The following is a 15,763-nucleotide window of genomic DNA, read 5'->3' as shown; positions in this document are numbered from 1 at the left end:
CAATAAAAAAGCGTATAAACGAACTTTTAAGGTCGGTTTCCTTTTTTTAGTAAAAAACTTTACTTTTACACCCTTTTCTTCCTCGAAGTATAGGACATGAGTCAACTAAAAAAAGTTTAAATGTACATTTTTATTCAGTATACACAATTAAGCGTGAACACACAGAGAGCGGGTGCGGGTAGGGCACGTGTCAATACACGGAATTAGACCCGCCGCACACCCGACCCGACATACGCCCGACTCACACCCTTACTCGTACGTTTCACGCTTTAATGTTACGGTTTATGAACTTCATAGCTACTGTCTTTTAATCCCCAAATGTATTATGTTTAAGGACCTGGGTCTCCAATACGACGTGGTGGCGGAGTCGTTCGAGACGTCAGTCCCGTGGGACCGTACCCTTGCGCTGTGCACAAACGTAAAGAGGCGCGTCAGCGAAGAATGCCAATCGCGCGGCATCAGGCATTACCTTGTCTCATCCAGATTAACGCAAACGTAAGTTTATTACAAGTACCCACCACAGTTTTATTGCAGGACTTTATATAACAACAATTCGTACTCTTGGTTATAATATAGGCACATGTGATCATCATAGGACGAAAAAAGGTATTCCACATATTTAGATACATGTATGGACATAGCCACAAAGAGCGGCATAGAGTTGTTAAAACCACCAAATATTTCTTAATTATCTTTTCCAATTCCCGATTTCCGGAAATGGTTTCACTCCATCGTAGGACAAACTACTGACCTAGGAAATCGAAGATTAATAAGAAGAAAGAAGTAATTCTAATGGTGCCATGTAAAAAATGCAGTAGATAACTGACAGTCTTGTAGCCGTCCCGTCAATATGACCGTCAATATGCGGGGCGCAGTGCAGTATCTAAAGCTACGGAAGGGGGGAGACTGACTATTCTCGATACTTTTTTATTCTGTGTTTTGGAATAAGGTCAGTTATCTAAATCCGGAATTGCGATTTAAAGATCCGGATGGCACTGCAACTGTTATGAACAGGCGTGTCGTTTAACGACTTGTTCGTCCCGTCACTTGATATTATAAAAAAATAATCCGTCCGAAACAATCACTGTCCCTTCAAAACCGGAACACAGTAACGCTGACATTACTGCTTGGCGGTAGAAATAGGTAAGGTGGCAGTACAAACCTGGACGAACCCTTTCACAAGGAGCTCTACTGCTACTAAAAAGATGTCGGACGGAGAACGGGAGTGAGTACAGAGCCTGAATCAAACATTATGGCGCAACATGGCTGTCGGAAGCATATTGTTGTTCCGAGCAATTTTGTAAACATCAAAGTATGAGCAAAGTATATTTAGTAAAATCATTATCATTACCCTGCTACATGAATCAATACATACCTACATTATTATTATTACTAATATTTTAATTCACTGTTAATGGTATAGATACGACGCCGGTTGCTGCATCTACTTCTACTTCGCATTCAACAGCCGCGAGTGCAGTAGCGACGCGGTCACCGTCTATCATGAAATCGAGGAGGTTGCTAGGGACGAGATCATTGCTTCGGGAGGTCAGTTTCAAACTAGGATAAATTTTCTTTCTAACAAAGAAACTAAGTGTATTTTCATGCTTTTTGTCAACGCACTTGTTGCACTTCCGTTTAAAACTTTTCACTCCTTTTTTTTCTTTCCATAAAGGAAAAGGCAAAGGTTTTACACCATACAGTCAAGTCTTGGTACATTATTTTTGAGCCATGTCTTCGTTTAATTGTTTCTGTAAATATGGCCGCCACAAAGAGGATAGGCAATTTGAGGCGGCGTGTTTAGATTGACTCGGGATTCCTTAGAACGGGCCGATACGGGTATTTTAGTTCGAGATTCGTATAATTTCGCGTTTAAATCTTCGATTAAGGCACAATAGCACTATCCTATTCCACTTTAAACTAGATTTCACAAAATAATTGAAAGTCAAAATAAAAACGACACTTTTCCCTCCAAAAGGCCCAGAGCGAATCACTTTTCTCTCTGTGTGTCGCGTCGCGATGTATTATGTTGGTAGCATTGATTTTTTCTTTTTTATTAGGGGTGGGCGTTTAAACGAAAAGCACTTTAAAAGTTTGCGTTTTAAAAGAAGCACATATTATGCACGCTTTTCAATATTTAAGAGTAAGCGTTAACAACGTCAATTTTATGTGTCAAGTCCCGCCATCTATGTTTCCTAAACAAATTATTTCGTCAATATGAATAATAATTTTATAAATAAAAATAAAATTCGTGTTTTACAATTAACTTACTTACCTCTTCAGTTGTCTACTCTTGCTTTTCGTTACGCAACATTGCAAGCTTTTTTTAAAATAAAAGTCTATGCGCTTAAACGTTTTTCTAAAAGCTTCAAAGCGTTTAAGTGAAAAGCGTTTGGAAAAGCACGCTTCTTTAAAAAAAGCACAATGTTTAAACGTTTAAAAAAATAAGCAGTTTTCCCATCTCTAATTTTTAATTTTGAAAGACTAGTGTTGGGTCATGGAAAAATTTTCCTTTTGAGAAAATCATATTTTTCAGAAAAGAAAATATTTCCCACAATTGGCAATGACATCTGCCAAAAGCTGAAGATACTGAACTCAGAGAATTTAAGAAAATAAGCCAAGGAAGGTTTTAAACAATTAAATTTGGCAATTAGTATTCAATTTTATTTTATAGTTCATCCTAAATAAAACCATAAAATATATATCTAAACGTAGTACCTAGTACAACTTTGAGTCTTCGAATTATATTTTCCAATTTTTCTGAAAAATTTCCACTATTTGAAATTGTTCAATATATTATGATATCACATTGTTGGAAATATTGCAATTACATTAGTGTATATTATCAAAATAATGACATTATGTCCTGTCCGTCCTTCGAACACTCACAACTTCGTAATTAATTTATTACATTTCTTATTACCCATTAAATTGGTTTTGTTATTGATTTAAATGATGTAGCTCACAAATTATTATGATGTAATAAACACCTACTTGTACTCTTTACAGGATCAATATCGCACCACCATGGAGTGGGTAAACTTCGCAAGAAATGGTACACAGACACAGTGAGCAGTCCTGGTCGCCAGCTCTTGCTTGCAACAAAGAATGCATTAGACCCTGACAACATCTTCGCTTTAGGAAACATGGCACTTGGAGAAAATACAAATAGTGCGGACCCAACAATAAAAAGCAAACTTTAAATAAAACCAAACGAATTTGTCAGCGGCATCTTAGGATGTAGATACTTGATTATTATTATAATTGTGTAAGTGAACATTTGTTAGCATGTTTTTGCTAAGGCCTTCATATACAGGACGATTTGTATTCACGATTAGTCATTTCAGACTAATTCGCAACGAGGACTCGATAGTGTCTGTTTATGTCTTTAACGACTACCTTGAACGCCAGTAGAGTACCGACAGATCGATGCGATATCGGGACGATCGATCGAGCAATTTTTTGTGTATGGGGCCTTGGCCTTTAGCAAGGTTGGGGTTGTGGTATGGCCTATATCGATACCGGGTCGATTATCCGGCCCTCTATTTAGTAGAGTGAAAATAATTGTAAGCATTCGTTTAGACACGGTACACCACCGTTCGCCAAAGTTCAAAATGAGCTGACAGCTTATTAAAAGTTATTTTCAGCACTCTGTAATTAAAAACCTATTTATTGTACACACGTGGAATTTTATATCTAATAAAACACAGAATCCCAAAATTTTGTAAAGTGAGGTCAAGTTAAGATCTGAAGAATATCGCCGCTTGACCAAAACTCTGAACCACTTACAGTTGACTGAAATTTGGCATGGAGTCAAGTCGTTGAACATACATGTAACAAACAAGCGTAAAATAGCATGTTGTGACCAGAAAAAACAAGCGTAATTGAATACTAACAACTACAATATTTATTTCTTCGACGGGACGGGACCGCAAAAGATTTCGTGAAGTATAGCCGACACACATACTCCAATTTTCTGTATTTCCCTTTCTACCAAACATGGAATAACTGTTATTTTCGTGTCACGTCAAACACTTCTTCGGTATCTCGTATAACCAGATACGTAGTACGCTTAACTTCTTGATTTTTTTACTCAACTAATAGGTACCTACCTATTTTGTTATAAACAATACGACTAGACATGCATCATTGACGATAATGCATGTCTAGTACCCTACGTAACTTTCTACCGCACATCAAGATCTAGTTCGGAATTATTTAGTACAGCACTCCAGCAAAATCCTTTTTTGGTTTAAAGGTAAAACATACAATACCCCTTGCAATGTGCGAAGTCTAGTTAGTATATAAAGAAGTGAAGTAATAGTTATGATCGCCAAGGATTTTTTCTATGTAATTGCCATTACAATAATCTGAAGCAGACAAGGGCACCGATTGCAAATTCGTTTATTCGTGTTTAAAAAAAACATTAAAGCTGAAAAATATTGATAAATTCAATATTTTTCACACTCACTAATTTTTTTGTAGAATCAATCACATTATTAAACGCTCTTAATAATTTATTTTAATTTATGTTATTAATTAATTTTAATTGCTGTATTGAAATATATTAAATATCATAGAAGCTGATACTACATTAAAATAAAGATAATGTTCGCCTCGCCGGTATTACGCCGCGCCGCTCTAATTCATCAGTGGAAAAATGTTACAAAAAATATAGATGTACCACTAGAAACATGCCTATGAAAAAGGAGCCAAGTTGAGAACAACGAACAACAGGGTCCGTCAACGTCGTCGATTAAAGAACTGTAAGTGGCAAGTTTTCACATGTATGTCGTTTGTTTACAATATAAAAAAGTACCTAATCCTTCTACGTCATGACAAAATTTACAGCAGCATTTTGTCTAGTAAATATAAATGACTTATGTGTGAAAACATGCTCCGTTCAGGATAGTGTAATGTAATTAAATTTTCAACTATCTCCGTGTAAGATATACATACATATTACATTACGCGCAGTAAGGATTTTTTCACAGCACGAGACTTTTAAACGGATAGACCAAATTGTCAATAGATTAGTATGATATTGTAGATTTGTACAGTTGTTATTGTTATATATCGCACCCTTAGTAATATAAGGGCACAATCCAAAAAAGTAGATTATTGGGAAATTTGGGAATTGATAGGGACTTAAATAATAAATGGGATCAAACTTAAATAGCTCCATATTTCTGTTATATTTTTTTTACTATATGGGACTAACTTGAAAGTGTTTTTTTAACTTGCTTGAAACTTATGGAATTTATTTATATTATTTTTTTTATTGCTATTTATAATACATTTATCAAAGAACAAATCTGCCAAATTTCATATTTATAACTTAAATAATAAGCATGTTATTTGAAAAAATAGGTGTAATGTAGGAATTCAGAATCTTAATACGCGATTTCCCAAAAATCTACTTTTTTTGGATTGTGCCCTTATATTACTAAGGGTGCGATATATATATGGGTAACTTTCAATGAACTTGAAATTGGAAAAAAAATCCCACTTCATTTTCAAATTATTTATCTGCAAAACAGTCGGATTCACTGTTCGTTGTCCTAATCTTGGCCCCAGTTTACATGCATATTTTTAGTAGGACTTACACCAATATTATTTCTTGCAATTAAGGGTTTATAAATAAGTTTTGATAGCGATATTGACGCTACGTTGTTAACATGGGTATAAAGATATAAAAGTAGTGCCTTTTATATAATAATATGCTCACATATTGCACTCCTCCGTTCTATATTATTATTTACAATTTTTTTTCTTAAAACTTGACATCGTGCTTTGCACATCGATGTTTAAAAAACATTTTTCAACATTGCTCAATTTTATTTAGCGCATAATTATTAAACAAACTAAAACATTATTATTATCATCTATGATCAAAATTTTTACATTTCTTACTAAGACAATAGATATAAGTAGTACGTTAACATTCCTGGGTTTGCAAATTATTAATAAGATATTGTTTACTCTTATATACAAAAGAGACAAATTGTGTACCAAAAAATAATGCCAATAAAATAAATGGTAGCTTTATTAGCAATTTATTTTATATTCATAACCTTTAACCTTTAATGTAATAAACTCTCCATGGTAAGAAAGAGAGAAGGGCCTTTGCAGCTATAGTAGACGTGACCCACGTGTTTGAGTTGCCGATATTTATAAAATTAATAAATACAATTCTGGCCACAGTAAAACGAGAACTGCAAAACAATCGTACTAACCCGACTTGTAAACGGTACTAACCAAAATTAACCAAATTCTAGTACACTTAAGCCCTGCCTCTGTCAACACACAAAATGCTAGAATGGTTTTTTTTATTGAAGCACGTTCATAGACTTTTTGTTTGCTGTGTGAAAACAAAAGAAAATAACATTTTAAAAAAGAATTTCAGTAATGCCAACTATATTGACAAAAATTATCTCCCGCGCAATCATTCATTCACAATCCCTTTTTTTCAATCGCACTTCCGGCCTTAATTGTTTTTGACATCATCGGTTGAGCGCGTGCAAATTTCAAAGGTTTTTGAGGGTAATTTTGAAGCTAAATATCCTATCAGAATCTCATAAGAATCGTACATTTTGAATGTTCTGCCAGATCTATCCACACAACGATAGGGAGTCTTCACAATGATAGACTTATTTATGCCCTTTCGGGCTTTCTTGAAATTCGAAAATGTGTGTACGGACAACAATGTTTTCCGTATGCATTATAAAGTGACGGTGATAATGTTGCTGGTTTTTACGCTCATGGTGACGTCGAAACAGTTCTTTGGGGAGCCAATTCACTGCATGAACGATGGGGAGAAGGATCTTGACAAGGATGCCATCAATAGTTATTGTTGGATCTATGGAACTTACACGCTGAAAAGTCGCCTTTTTGGTGAGTAGAATTGCTATGAATGCGGTACCCAGTGAAAGTGTCCGACCGTTAAAAGCGTCTACAGTGAAGTCAGGTCACGGCTTGGTACTTGAGTGACGAGACGTGCGCAAAAAGAGACCTATGCTCAGCAGCAGATTATGAGTTAAAAATGAAACGCACGGACAAACTTCTGATTATAGGTAGTTGTAAAAGTTGCTTAGATTAATTATACTGGAGTTCTTTGTCAACATTCACTGTAAAGGAGTACAGGTTATAAGTTTCATGTTGTCCTTTACCATATGCTACAATATCTCTCTTTACAATCTTTGTAAGACTGAATTAAATCATTTATGATCCCATATTGGACTGTTTTACATGAATGAAAGTGATTTATTGTTACTTCATGATATTACGCTTGACTTCAATGTATAGAAGATAAGAAATGAAACTATTTTTCCGGATTTAAATCGCGTATATTTGTTTTTTCAAATAAACCGACGTTTCGGGCCCTTTACAGGTCCCATGGTGAAGGGCCTGAAACGTTGGTTTGTTTGGAAAAACAAATATACCCGATTTAAATCCGGAAAAATAGTTTCATTTCCTATGTGTAACAATCGCGAAAACCTAAGAACTCTATATATAGAAGATAAGTTCAAGAAATTGGGGAGGTCTGTGTCCAGGTATGGGACATAATATTGCATCCATTAAATAAATGTTAATTCTCTCCTAGGTGATGAGGGCAAGCACAATGCTTATGCTGGAGTGGGACCGTTTATAAAAGATGATGATGAACAGATCAAGCATACTTACTACCAGTGGGTATGCTTTGTGCTGCTCGGCCAGGCTGTCATGTTCTACACTCCTCGCTATTTATGGAAGATTTGGGAAGGAGGAAGGCTGAAGGCTCTGGCTTCTGATCTTGGTATTGTTCAGTTAAGCCCTATTATTCACTTTAGAAAAAATGTTTACTTTTAATTTCATGTTTTCCATGTAACTATCTAATAAATGTCATTCTGCATAAAACAGAACACAGCAGTAAACATTGTAGCTTTATATAAAATTAGAGGAAGCATTAGCAAAAATGTGATTGGTGTTTATGACTAAACTAATTGATTATATACTACATATAAACAACAGCTGGTGTTTATAATAATAACACACACACTCAACATAGCCCCGCACTAGGGAAACCCTGTGTCGCGGGTGCCATGGACACACATATAGACAACCACAAATCACACCCAAACTCACGAGAGAAACAAATGTAGGTCATACAAATATTTCTCCCGGCGCGGGAATCGAACCTGGGACCTCTGCGTGGCAGTCCGGCATGGTAACCATTCGGCCACAGAGGCAGTTGAATTGAATTTTTGAATTTGAAGTTGAGTTGAATTTATGACTAAACTAATTGATTATATACTACATATAAACAACAGCAGTGGAGAAGCTTGTGCCTCCCAATTGTTTACTTAAGGCCCAATGCATATTGCGGCGGAACGGAGTGGAAGCGAATTTTAGTAACAATGTTGTACATAGTGTAATGAAATTTATGGTCAATTGTGTAATGTACAAACTAGATACGAGCCAAAAATCACGTCGTGCGTCTATCGCTGCAACTGTCTTCGGCGACGCCTGACGAATTCGCGGAAAGTGACGCGAAGGCAGATGCTGTGTGACGTCAAACGTCGACGAAATGCTATAGCCTCAAGGCGCAGTCGCGCGAATGCTAAAACATTCGCGGGAGTGCTCGAGCATTCCAGCGACCGCGCCTGCCTTCTCCCGCCGCAATGTAAATTGACCGTAAAGATATAGAAAATCATTGTATATCTTTCTCCTCATGTTTTACAGCTAGTCCACTTATAACAAAAGACTGGTCAGAGTATCGACGCGGCGAGTTGGTGTCATACCTGAGCTACACCAATATCTACACGCACAACATCTACGCAATGCGCTACGCCATGTGCGAGATCCTCAACCTTATCAATGTGGTTAGTAGAAGCACACTAATCAGCACTATCCTACTTCACATATATATTCGTAAAGAGTGCAAAGAGTCGTACTCAAAATCTTAAAAAACCATACAAATACCTGACCTTGCACATCTATTTCATGCTAAAATTACAATAAAACAAACAATACTTAAGTTTTCAATAAAATGTCCGAATGCTTCACACATGATATTAAATTCTTTTTTTTATGAAATGACCACCACCATAGTATTCATAATGTTTTTCTAAGGTGCATTTATTCGACACGAATTACATCTCGCCACACCGCGCGGCCGCTGAGCGGAGTCGTCGCCGCGCGGTCGAAGAGCGGAGTCCGCATTGCCGCCGCGCAGCGACCGTGTGGCAAAATACGCTCTATTTGTTTAGCTTTAACGTTTTAACTTAAATGAGCGGCCCGGACACGCAGACGAGACTGGCTGAATTTGGTATACGAGGCGGTCCGCGCGGTTGCATTCAGATAGATAGATACAGACAGATAGATATACATTGGAATTCCGTACCGCCATTAATGTACTACATGAAGGCGTGGTAACTGTATGGTCGCCGCGCATAAACTTTCGCCTCGTGTAACTTAATTAATTACAATTATTGAAGCGACATCTCTAGTCAACTGCTAGTAGCTGTAAAAGTACCTGTCTGAGTGAAGAAAAATATTTCTCACGGATGGCGCTACGGCCAAAAAGTCGTTAAAAAACCAAACAAATATCTGCAACAAGGACATAAAAAAAATCGTAAGGTCAGCTGGTTCGTTCCGTGGCTTAGTTGGCATAGCGTCTGCCACGATATGCTAGAAGATGTTGGTTCGAATCCAGCCGGATCGAAGGATTTTATCTAAGTGTTCGATCTTTGCATTAATAATTTAAAAATATTAATTTCTCCTTTTCGTATCCAAAAATACACACACCCTACATGCACCAAGCCTCCCAGCATACACACTCATAAACATACACAATCTCACATTTATTTTGTTATTTCACTCTTTACGATAATAAACCTTAGGAAATGAAACTATTTTTCCGGATTTATATCTTTAACTCAAGCGTCAACTGTGACCATAGCACCTGTAAAGGGCCCGAAACGTCGGTTTGTTTGAAAAAACAAATATACGCAATTTAAATCCGGAAAATAGTTTCATTTCCTATGTGTAACAATCGCGAAAACCTAAGAACTCGAGATAATAAACCTTGTAAAGAAATAACCAAACCACTGACTTTCATAACACGACAATCACAGTTAGCTTGACAATCACAGGACAGGAGACAGAACTTTGAGGCAATTAATAACAAGCCACGAAAATACAACTTCAGTTCAGAGTATTTTGTTTATTCATTCATTTACAGGTTGGCCAAATATTCCTGTTGGACCTATTCCTAGGCGGCGCATTTCGCAATTATGGTGCAGCTGTAGCTGCCTTCGTTCACACCCCACGTATGCCTGCTGGAGACATGAGCTTCTCATCCGTCAATCCTATGGACAAGTATTTCCCCAAGCTCACCAAATGCTGGTTCCGTAACTATGGTCCCTCTGGTACTATTCAGTTTAAAGATCGACTTTGTGTGTTACCGTTGAATATTGTTAATGAGAAGATATTTGTCATCCTTTGGTTTTGGCTTATATTCCTAGCTTTTGTTTCGAGTATGGCTGTACTATTCCGCATACTAGTATTCTCCCTCCAACCGCTGCGTACAATCATGATCATGGGCCAACTGAGACTCGTAAAACGCAGCTTAGTCTCAAGAATTGTGAAGCAGTTCGGTTTTGGTGATTGGTTCATTCTGTACTTGCTGGGCAAGAACATGAACCCTCTTATTTATAAAGAGCTTGTCTTAGAGCTTTCAAAAGAGTTAGAACCTAAGACTGTTGTTGTTTAACTCATTGTTATTTTTTTTTGTTTTAACAACTCTTATTCCTAATTGTCTGATTTTAAAAAAATGGTCAATAATTTTAATAATACAGGGTATTGTTTTGATTTAAGCGTAACTAAGAGACTGATTAATGTTATTCCACAATTTTTAAGAGAAAATATAACTTCTATTAACTAATCAGTAAGCTTACTGTAAGAGATGATTCTAGAAATTCTAAATTAGAAAAATAAAAACTTAATTTTAATTACCCCAGACTTGATTCTAAAGTGGTATTTATTATCTTCTGGTAATTATATGCAGTCATGATTTTACTGAATTGAAAGTTCCAAGTATAATATATATCAATAAATTAACTCAACCTCGTAACTGTTACAAAAGTAACCCTTTCCCTTACATATAAGGTAGCAGGTGTTTATAAAAATTAATAAGTGTCTATTGAAATATGTAAAAAAATCAACAATACCTCTGGTATGTCTCATTTGTATAAGTTAGTTTTTTTATGCACATTTTGCATTTTATCAGTGCATAAAGTTGTAACTATTGTGTGATCTCTGAATAAACTTAAAAGTATAATCGCATTTTACTTTTAACCATTACCCTACATACAAGTATATCGTTTTGCAGTCCTGATGTGTCATAACTTGGATGGGCTTTTACATTATTGAAATATTATCCAGAGTAAATGCCTGCAATTCCGAAGCCTATTTGGACCTGTGGTATTAAGCTTTAGGGAACTGCTATGCAGTTGAACACCGAGATTCTGCAATGATATCGAAACAGTATTTTTAAATCAATGTATTTTTAAATAAACAAATGTCCCATGGTTCACTGAAATATATGAGATCCACAAATGCCTACTGTTGTTGAGGAGTAAGCTAACTAAGTCTTATTAAGAACCACTCATGCTAACAAGCATTATGTGTACCACAGATGAGTATATTGAACATAAACATGTTTGGGATTCAACTAGCTACATGAAACAATTTTCCACAACAATGCAACCCAACACTGGAGAGGTATGCCAAACAATAAAGTGCTTATGGTCTCAAATAAGACCAAAATATATACAAAAAGTGTCTGTTTAATATTTTTTTTTAAATACCAAGTGATAGAATGTACAAGTCTTGTGCCTGGTGGTAAATGACACGCCTACCCATAACAGTGGCAGTGCCACTCAGAACTTCAAATCTCAAATATAATATAAATATCTTAGGGCCACTACCACTGCACCTGGCACACTGGGACATGAGTTAACAAGTCCCATGTGTACAATTTAGTAGCAGTAGCCAAATTGTAGCTTTCCAGAAACACAGCTAGTAAAACTGTTCAGATAGTGATGCAGTATCTGGTTGAGAAATCAACATCTTTTTAAATTTGGAATCTTTCTAAATGAAAGATTGAGTTGCATTTCTATACATTTATTATACATGGTGTTTGTTGTTTTCCATGTATACCATGAAAACCAAAATTTTTTCAAATTACTGTAGTAATGTCAGACTTGATTATAATAACAACAAAGACTGAAAAATGATTGAATGAATGAATGAAATATTTATAACTTAAGGAAGTTATATTTTGTCAGCTTAATTAATGTAAACTTTTGAACAAAACTTTTAGGTACAAAAAAACAGAATTACTAGAAATTATATGACAAGTCTATAATTATACATTTATTTTATAACTAAAAATCCATACCTGAGAAGCATTACACTGTAAGAGTTATTTTTGCAATTTTACAGGGGATGCAATTTTGTGTCGAAATGCAGCATGTACAATATCTAGAATGGCTTGGAATAAAACGAATTTAATTTTATAACATTTCGAGCTACCCTAATTGCCGTACAAACTGCTTTTCAACACAAAATCGCTTCCTTCATAAAATTACAAAAATGGCGCTTACAGTGTAATGCTTCTTAGGTACGGAAATTATCTAGAAATTCTAGTTTAAGGTTTAATTACTCAATATTACACTTGCAGAGTAAAAGGTGGATTTCATTCTAAAACAGTGATGAGGTGTTCAAATTTAGCCGTGATTTGTAAAATATATGTATTGTCACTACCCCAGGAAAGTAACAATATTGTCAGTGTTGTGACTTCATCACAGTTAAGTTACAAGCTAAAATGTTCAGTACTATTATACTACCCAGAGCAGCCTCTACATCCACAATGGATACATTCAACAATCCTGCCCTCCTCCAATTTGCTTTTAGGGACCCTGCAGATACAGTTTGTGGCAAAATTCGTATCCCTAGTCTGTATACACCGCAAGCAACATAGATTTTCATATCCAGTCTTCTTCCACTTAGCTATAAGGTTTGCATCTGCTATTTTCTCGTCCAGACAGTACTGATAAAGCTCTCTACTGATTGCCTTACGTCTGTAGAACAAATCGTAGATGTAACGAGACTTCTGATGATGAATTTTGAAAATTGGCCACAGAGATTCTTGCTTGCGTTTACCTTCGTGAGGTTCAGTTTCGGCTGTAAAAACACAAGTAGCATGTTACATTACTCATTCGCTTAATAAACTATTATTCAGACTGTCGATAGACAAGAAATATTAAGTTTTATAAACTAACCTTCACGCATTTTCTGTTCCAATTCTTCGAGAGTCGGTTCTATCAATTCCCATCCTTCTGGCGGTGATTTCCGACTACGCCGCACTTTTGGCATTTCGGACGAGTTATGCTTTCTTAATAATCCACGTAAGTAAAGTAATAACAATAAGACACCAAATGAACAATTTCGAGTTCGAGCTTTGTATGTACATACAATTTATGAGTGCGCTTGGAGTGCACAAACAACAGCAAGCAAAGGAAATAAAACCACAAATTAGAAAGATATAAAACAAAGTGACAGTGACATTTATGCGCTTTATTGTTTCCCTATGTATGTCTCTCGTTGTGCAAGTAGAACGGGTGGATTGATTTTATTTTACCAATTTAGCATCCTTAAAGCATTACGTCATCACTGTGAGAAATTCATCATATTTATTATGTAAAAAATTTCCAAAAATTCTTCAGCTCAACATTAATTGATCCATTTTCTTATTTTCAGGGCCTGGTTACAAGACCATTAGGCCAAGGAATTGATCCAAATAAATTGTCTTTGTTCAGATACGCATACATTTTCTTATTAAGTAATTTCGGATACACAAACTAGGTACGAAGTCGCGCCACAGACATTCTGTGAGTCGCGCTGTTCTTGTTATCAAATACAGACAAGCACCTCACTTAACTTCATCTTCTGAGTATCTATCATATGTCCTGGAGAAACGCGGCAATGTATTATTTATGATTAAAACTTTACTATTATCGTCGGTCAACGCCTATTTAGCTATTACGGCAAATCCTCCTGTCGGGAACCTATTTTAGTGTGAACTAACATGAATATCTAGGTACGCGAATTTAATAAAACCATGATATTTAGGACATTGGTTAGGTTCCGTTTATTTGTTCTTTCGTAGATATTCAGTTAGCATCAAAATCATTTAATATGGTAAAGTATACGCAGCCTAAAGCAGATAGATGGCAACGTTCTTAGGAAGAATTGTAACTGCGAAACTTAAATGCTTACTTTTAAAGCAAGTCGGTCAGTGAGTAAGAAAAAAATGTGAAGACAATTCACATGTTTATTCCTCCGTAACTTTCACTTTTGTCAACGAGTGTACCCACATTATTAGCTTGCAAAAAATGTATGGGGTTCCGCTCCACTAACTTGCAAAATGAGTTTTATGATTATGAATTACAATTATAGAACAACAACGAAAAGTGTGAACAAACGCTTGCCGGACATTTGGTGAATAATCATAAATCAATAAAGAAATAACTTTTCAATGACCATTGCTAACTTACCTGTGGATATAACGGGTCTACCTACCTATAAATGTATGACTATAGTTTTCTCTTTTGTGCAAACGTGTTCCATATTGGAGTGAGCGAGAACGACATAGTTTACGTGCCTCGATTAGCACTCGTGGAATGCGGTGCGTTCGCGCAACCTCCGCGCCACAACCAGTCTTTTCTTTCCTTCACGGCTGTAACTTGTGTACATGGATCGCTAAAAACTACGTTTGTTACCGAAATATGTGTGAATATTGCCGTTATCCCCATATTTATTTGTTGTTAAGTGAATAAAAGTGAACCTAGTGTATCAGATTTTTGTTATGAAGTTAAGTGAAAGCTGAGGGAGGCTTGCAAGGAACTTGGCTGCATATTTACCCGTAAGTTGGCTCTTTAAACGTGTCTGGGTGACGTCGATGTTTGTTTCGTGCCGGTTCTTCGACTCTGTTTGACCATTTGTATGATGGTTTTTATTATGCAGGAATTTCAACGATGATGTTTCGCTGTGTACATTGCTTGTTCTGGCATTTTAGTATTCTACTGAGGGTGTTTATTTATAGGCTGTTTTCGAAATCATATTACTACAAATTTAAAAAAATCGTACACACAGGTGGCATTTTGCATGCATACCATAGTGCCAATAACTACCGACCTCCCCGATGTTTAATTTAATTTTATTTTTTCTCTCTTTTATTTTATTCTTTATAGGTATGTATTTGTGATAGTATCTGTGAACCTTGAGGTTCATATGTTCATATGTGATCATTCCATAGCTACAACTATGGAAGATAACCAGTTTAACAATTAAATAAGCATAATTTAGTGCTACAAATGTCTGTAATAATTAATTGTTAACTAGCTTTAGTCTGCCACTAAGTTTGCGTGTAATAAAAATCTAGATACGCATAGTTAATCCACTACACAGACAATCTACGTATCTACAAAATTTTTACAAATCCAATCAGTCGTTGGTATCATTATACGGTAAACTTTCAATATCTCGCTTTTGATGAGTTAGTTAACGATTTTCCTGTCGGCAAATTCTTGGACTTTTTATTGTAGGAATAAGTTTCGAAGCTGAGAATATGCTAAAATAAATTGTAGTGAAAATACGACTATTTATCACACAAACGTTGAGAATCAAATCACAACAGACACGCGCTGCGTTTATGCGA

General features: G+C 35.9%; 4 protein-coding genes across 5 annotated transcripts in view; 3 read left to right on the top strand and 1 right to left on the bottom strand.

Annotated features, from left to right (window-relative positions):
• The window catches only part of LOC113233864 (alkyldihydroxyacetonephosphate synthase), a 72,998-nt gene extending 68,852 nt beyond the window's left edge, over nucleotides 1-4,146 (top strand). Inside the window, exons 9-11 of the mRNA XM_026469089.1 lie at nucleotides 335-495; nucleotides 1,424-1,548; nucleotides 3,010-4,146. Of these exons, the coding sequence (XP_026324874.1) occupies nucleotides 335-495; nucleotides 1,424-1,548; nucleotides 3,010-3,203 (480 nt within the window). The 3' untranslated portion in view covers nucleotides 3,204-4,146. The remainder of the gene's footprint in view (nucleotides 1-334; nucleotides 496-1,423; nucleotides 1,549-3,009) is intronic.
• A 2,273-nt stretch (nucleotides 4,147-6,419) lies between these two features.
• On the top strand, nucleotides 6,420-11,417 carry LOC113233862 (innexin inx2-like). The gene is made up of 4 exons (XM_026469087.1): nucleotides 6,420-6,894; nucleotides 7,604-7,795; nucleotides 8,722-8,861; nucleotides 10,223-11,417. Exons 1-4 carry the CDS (start codon nucleotides 6,642-6,644, stop codon nucleotides 10,751-10,753), a joined length of 1,116 nt encoding a protein of 371 aa, XP_026324872.1. The 5' UTR covers nucleotides 6,420-6,641; the 3' UTR covers nucleotides 10,754-11,417.
• Nucleotides 11,418-12,046: 629 nt separating this feature from the next.
• On the bottom strand, nucleotides 12,047-13,536 carry LOC113233859 (protein BUD31 homolog). Its single transcript, XM_026469080.1, has 2 exons — nucleotides 13,326-13,536; nucleotides 12,047-13,227 (listed from the first exon to the last, which is right to left on the bottom strand). Exons 1-2 carry the CDS (start codon nucleotides 13,417-13,419, stop codon nucleotides 12,887-12,889), a joined length of 435 nt encoding a protein of 144 aa, XP_026324865.1. The 5' UTR covers nucleotides 13,420-13,536; the 3' UTR covers nucleotides 12,047-12,886.
• Nucleotides 13,537-14,844: 1,308 nt separating this feature from the next.
• Nucleotides 14,845-15,763, top strand: part of LOC113233833 (unconventional myosin-XV) — a 164,701-nt gene continuing 163,782 nt past the window's right edge. For both annotated transcript variants that reach the window (XM_026469051.1, XM_026469050.1), the window contains exon 1: nucleotides 14,845-14,968. The gene's annotated coding sequence lies outside the window, so the exon portion shown is untranslated. The remainder of the gene's footprint in view (nucleotides 14,969-15,763) is intronic.

Source organism: Hyposmocoma kahamanoa, unplaced genomic scaffold (assembly GCF_003589595.1).
Source record: "Hyposmocoma kahamanoa isolate Upper Pololo Valley unplaced genomic scaffold, ASM358959v1 80, whole genome shotgun sequence".
Classification (NCBI taxonomy): Eukaryota; Metazoa; Arthropoda; class Insecta; order Lepidoptera; family Cosmopterigidae; genus Hyposmocoma; species Hyposmocoma kahamanoa.
This window is presented reverse-complemented; position numbering and strand designations above follow the sequence as displayed.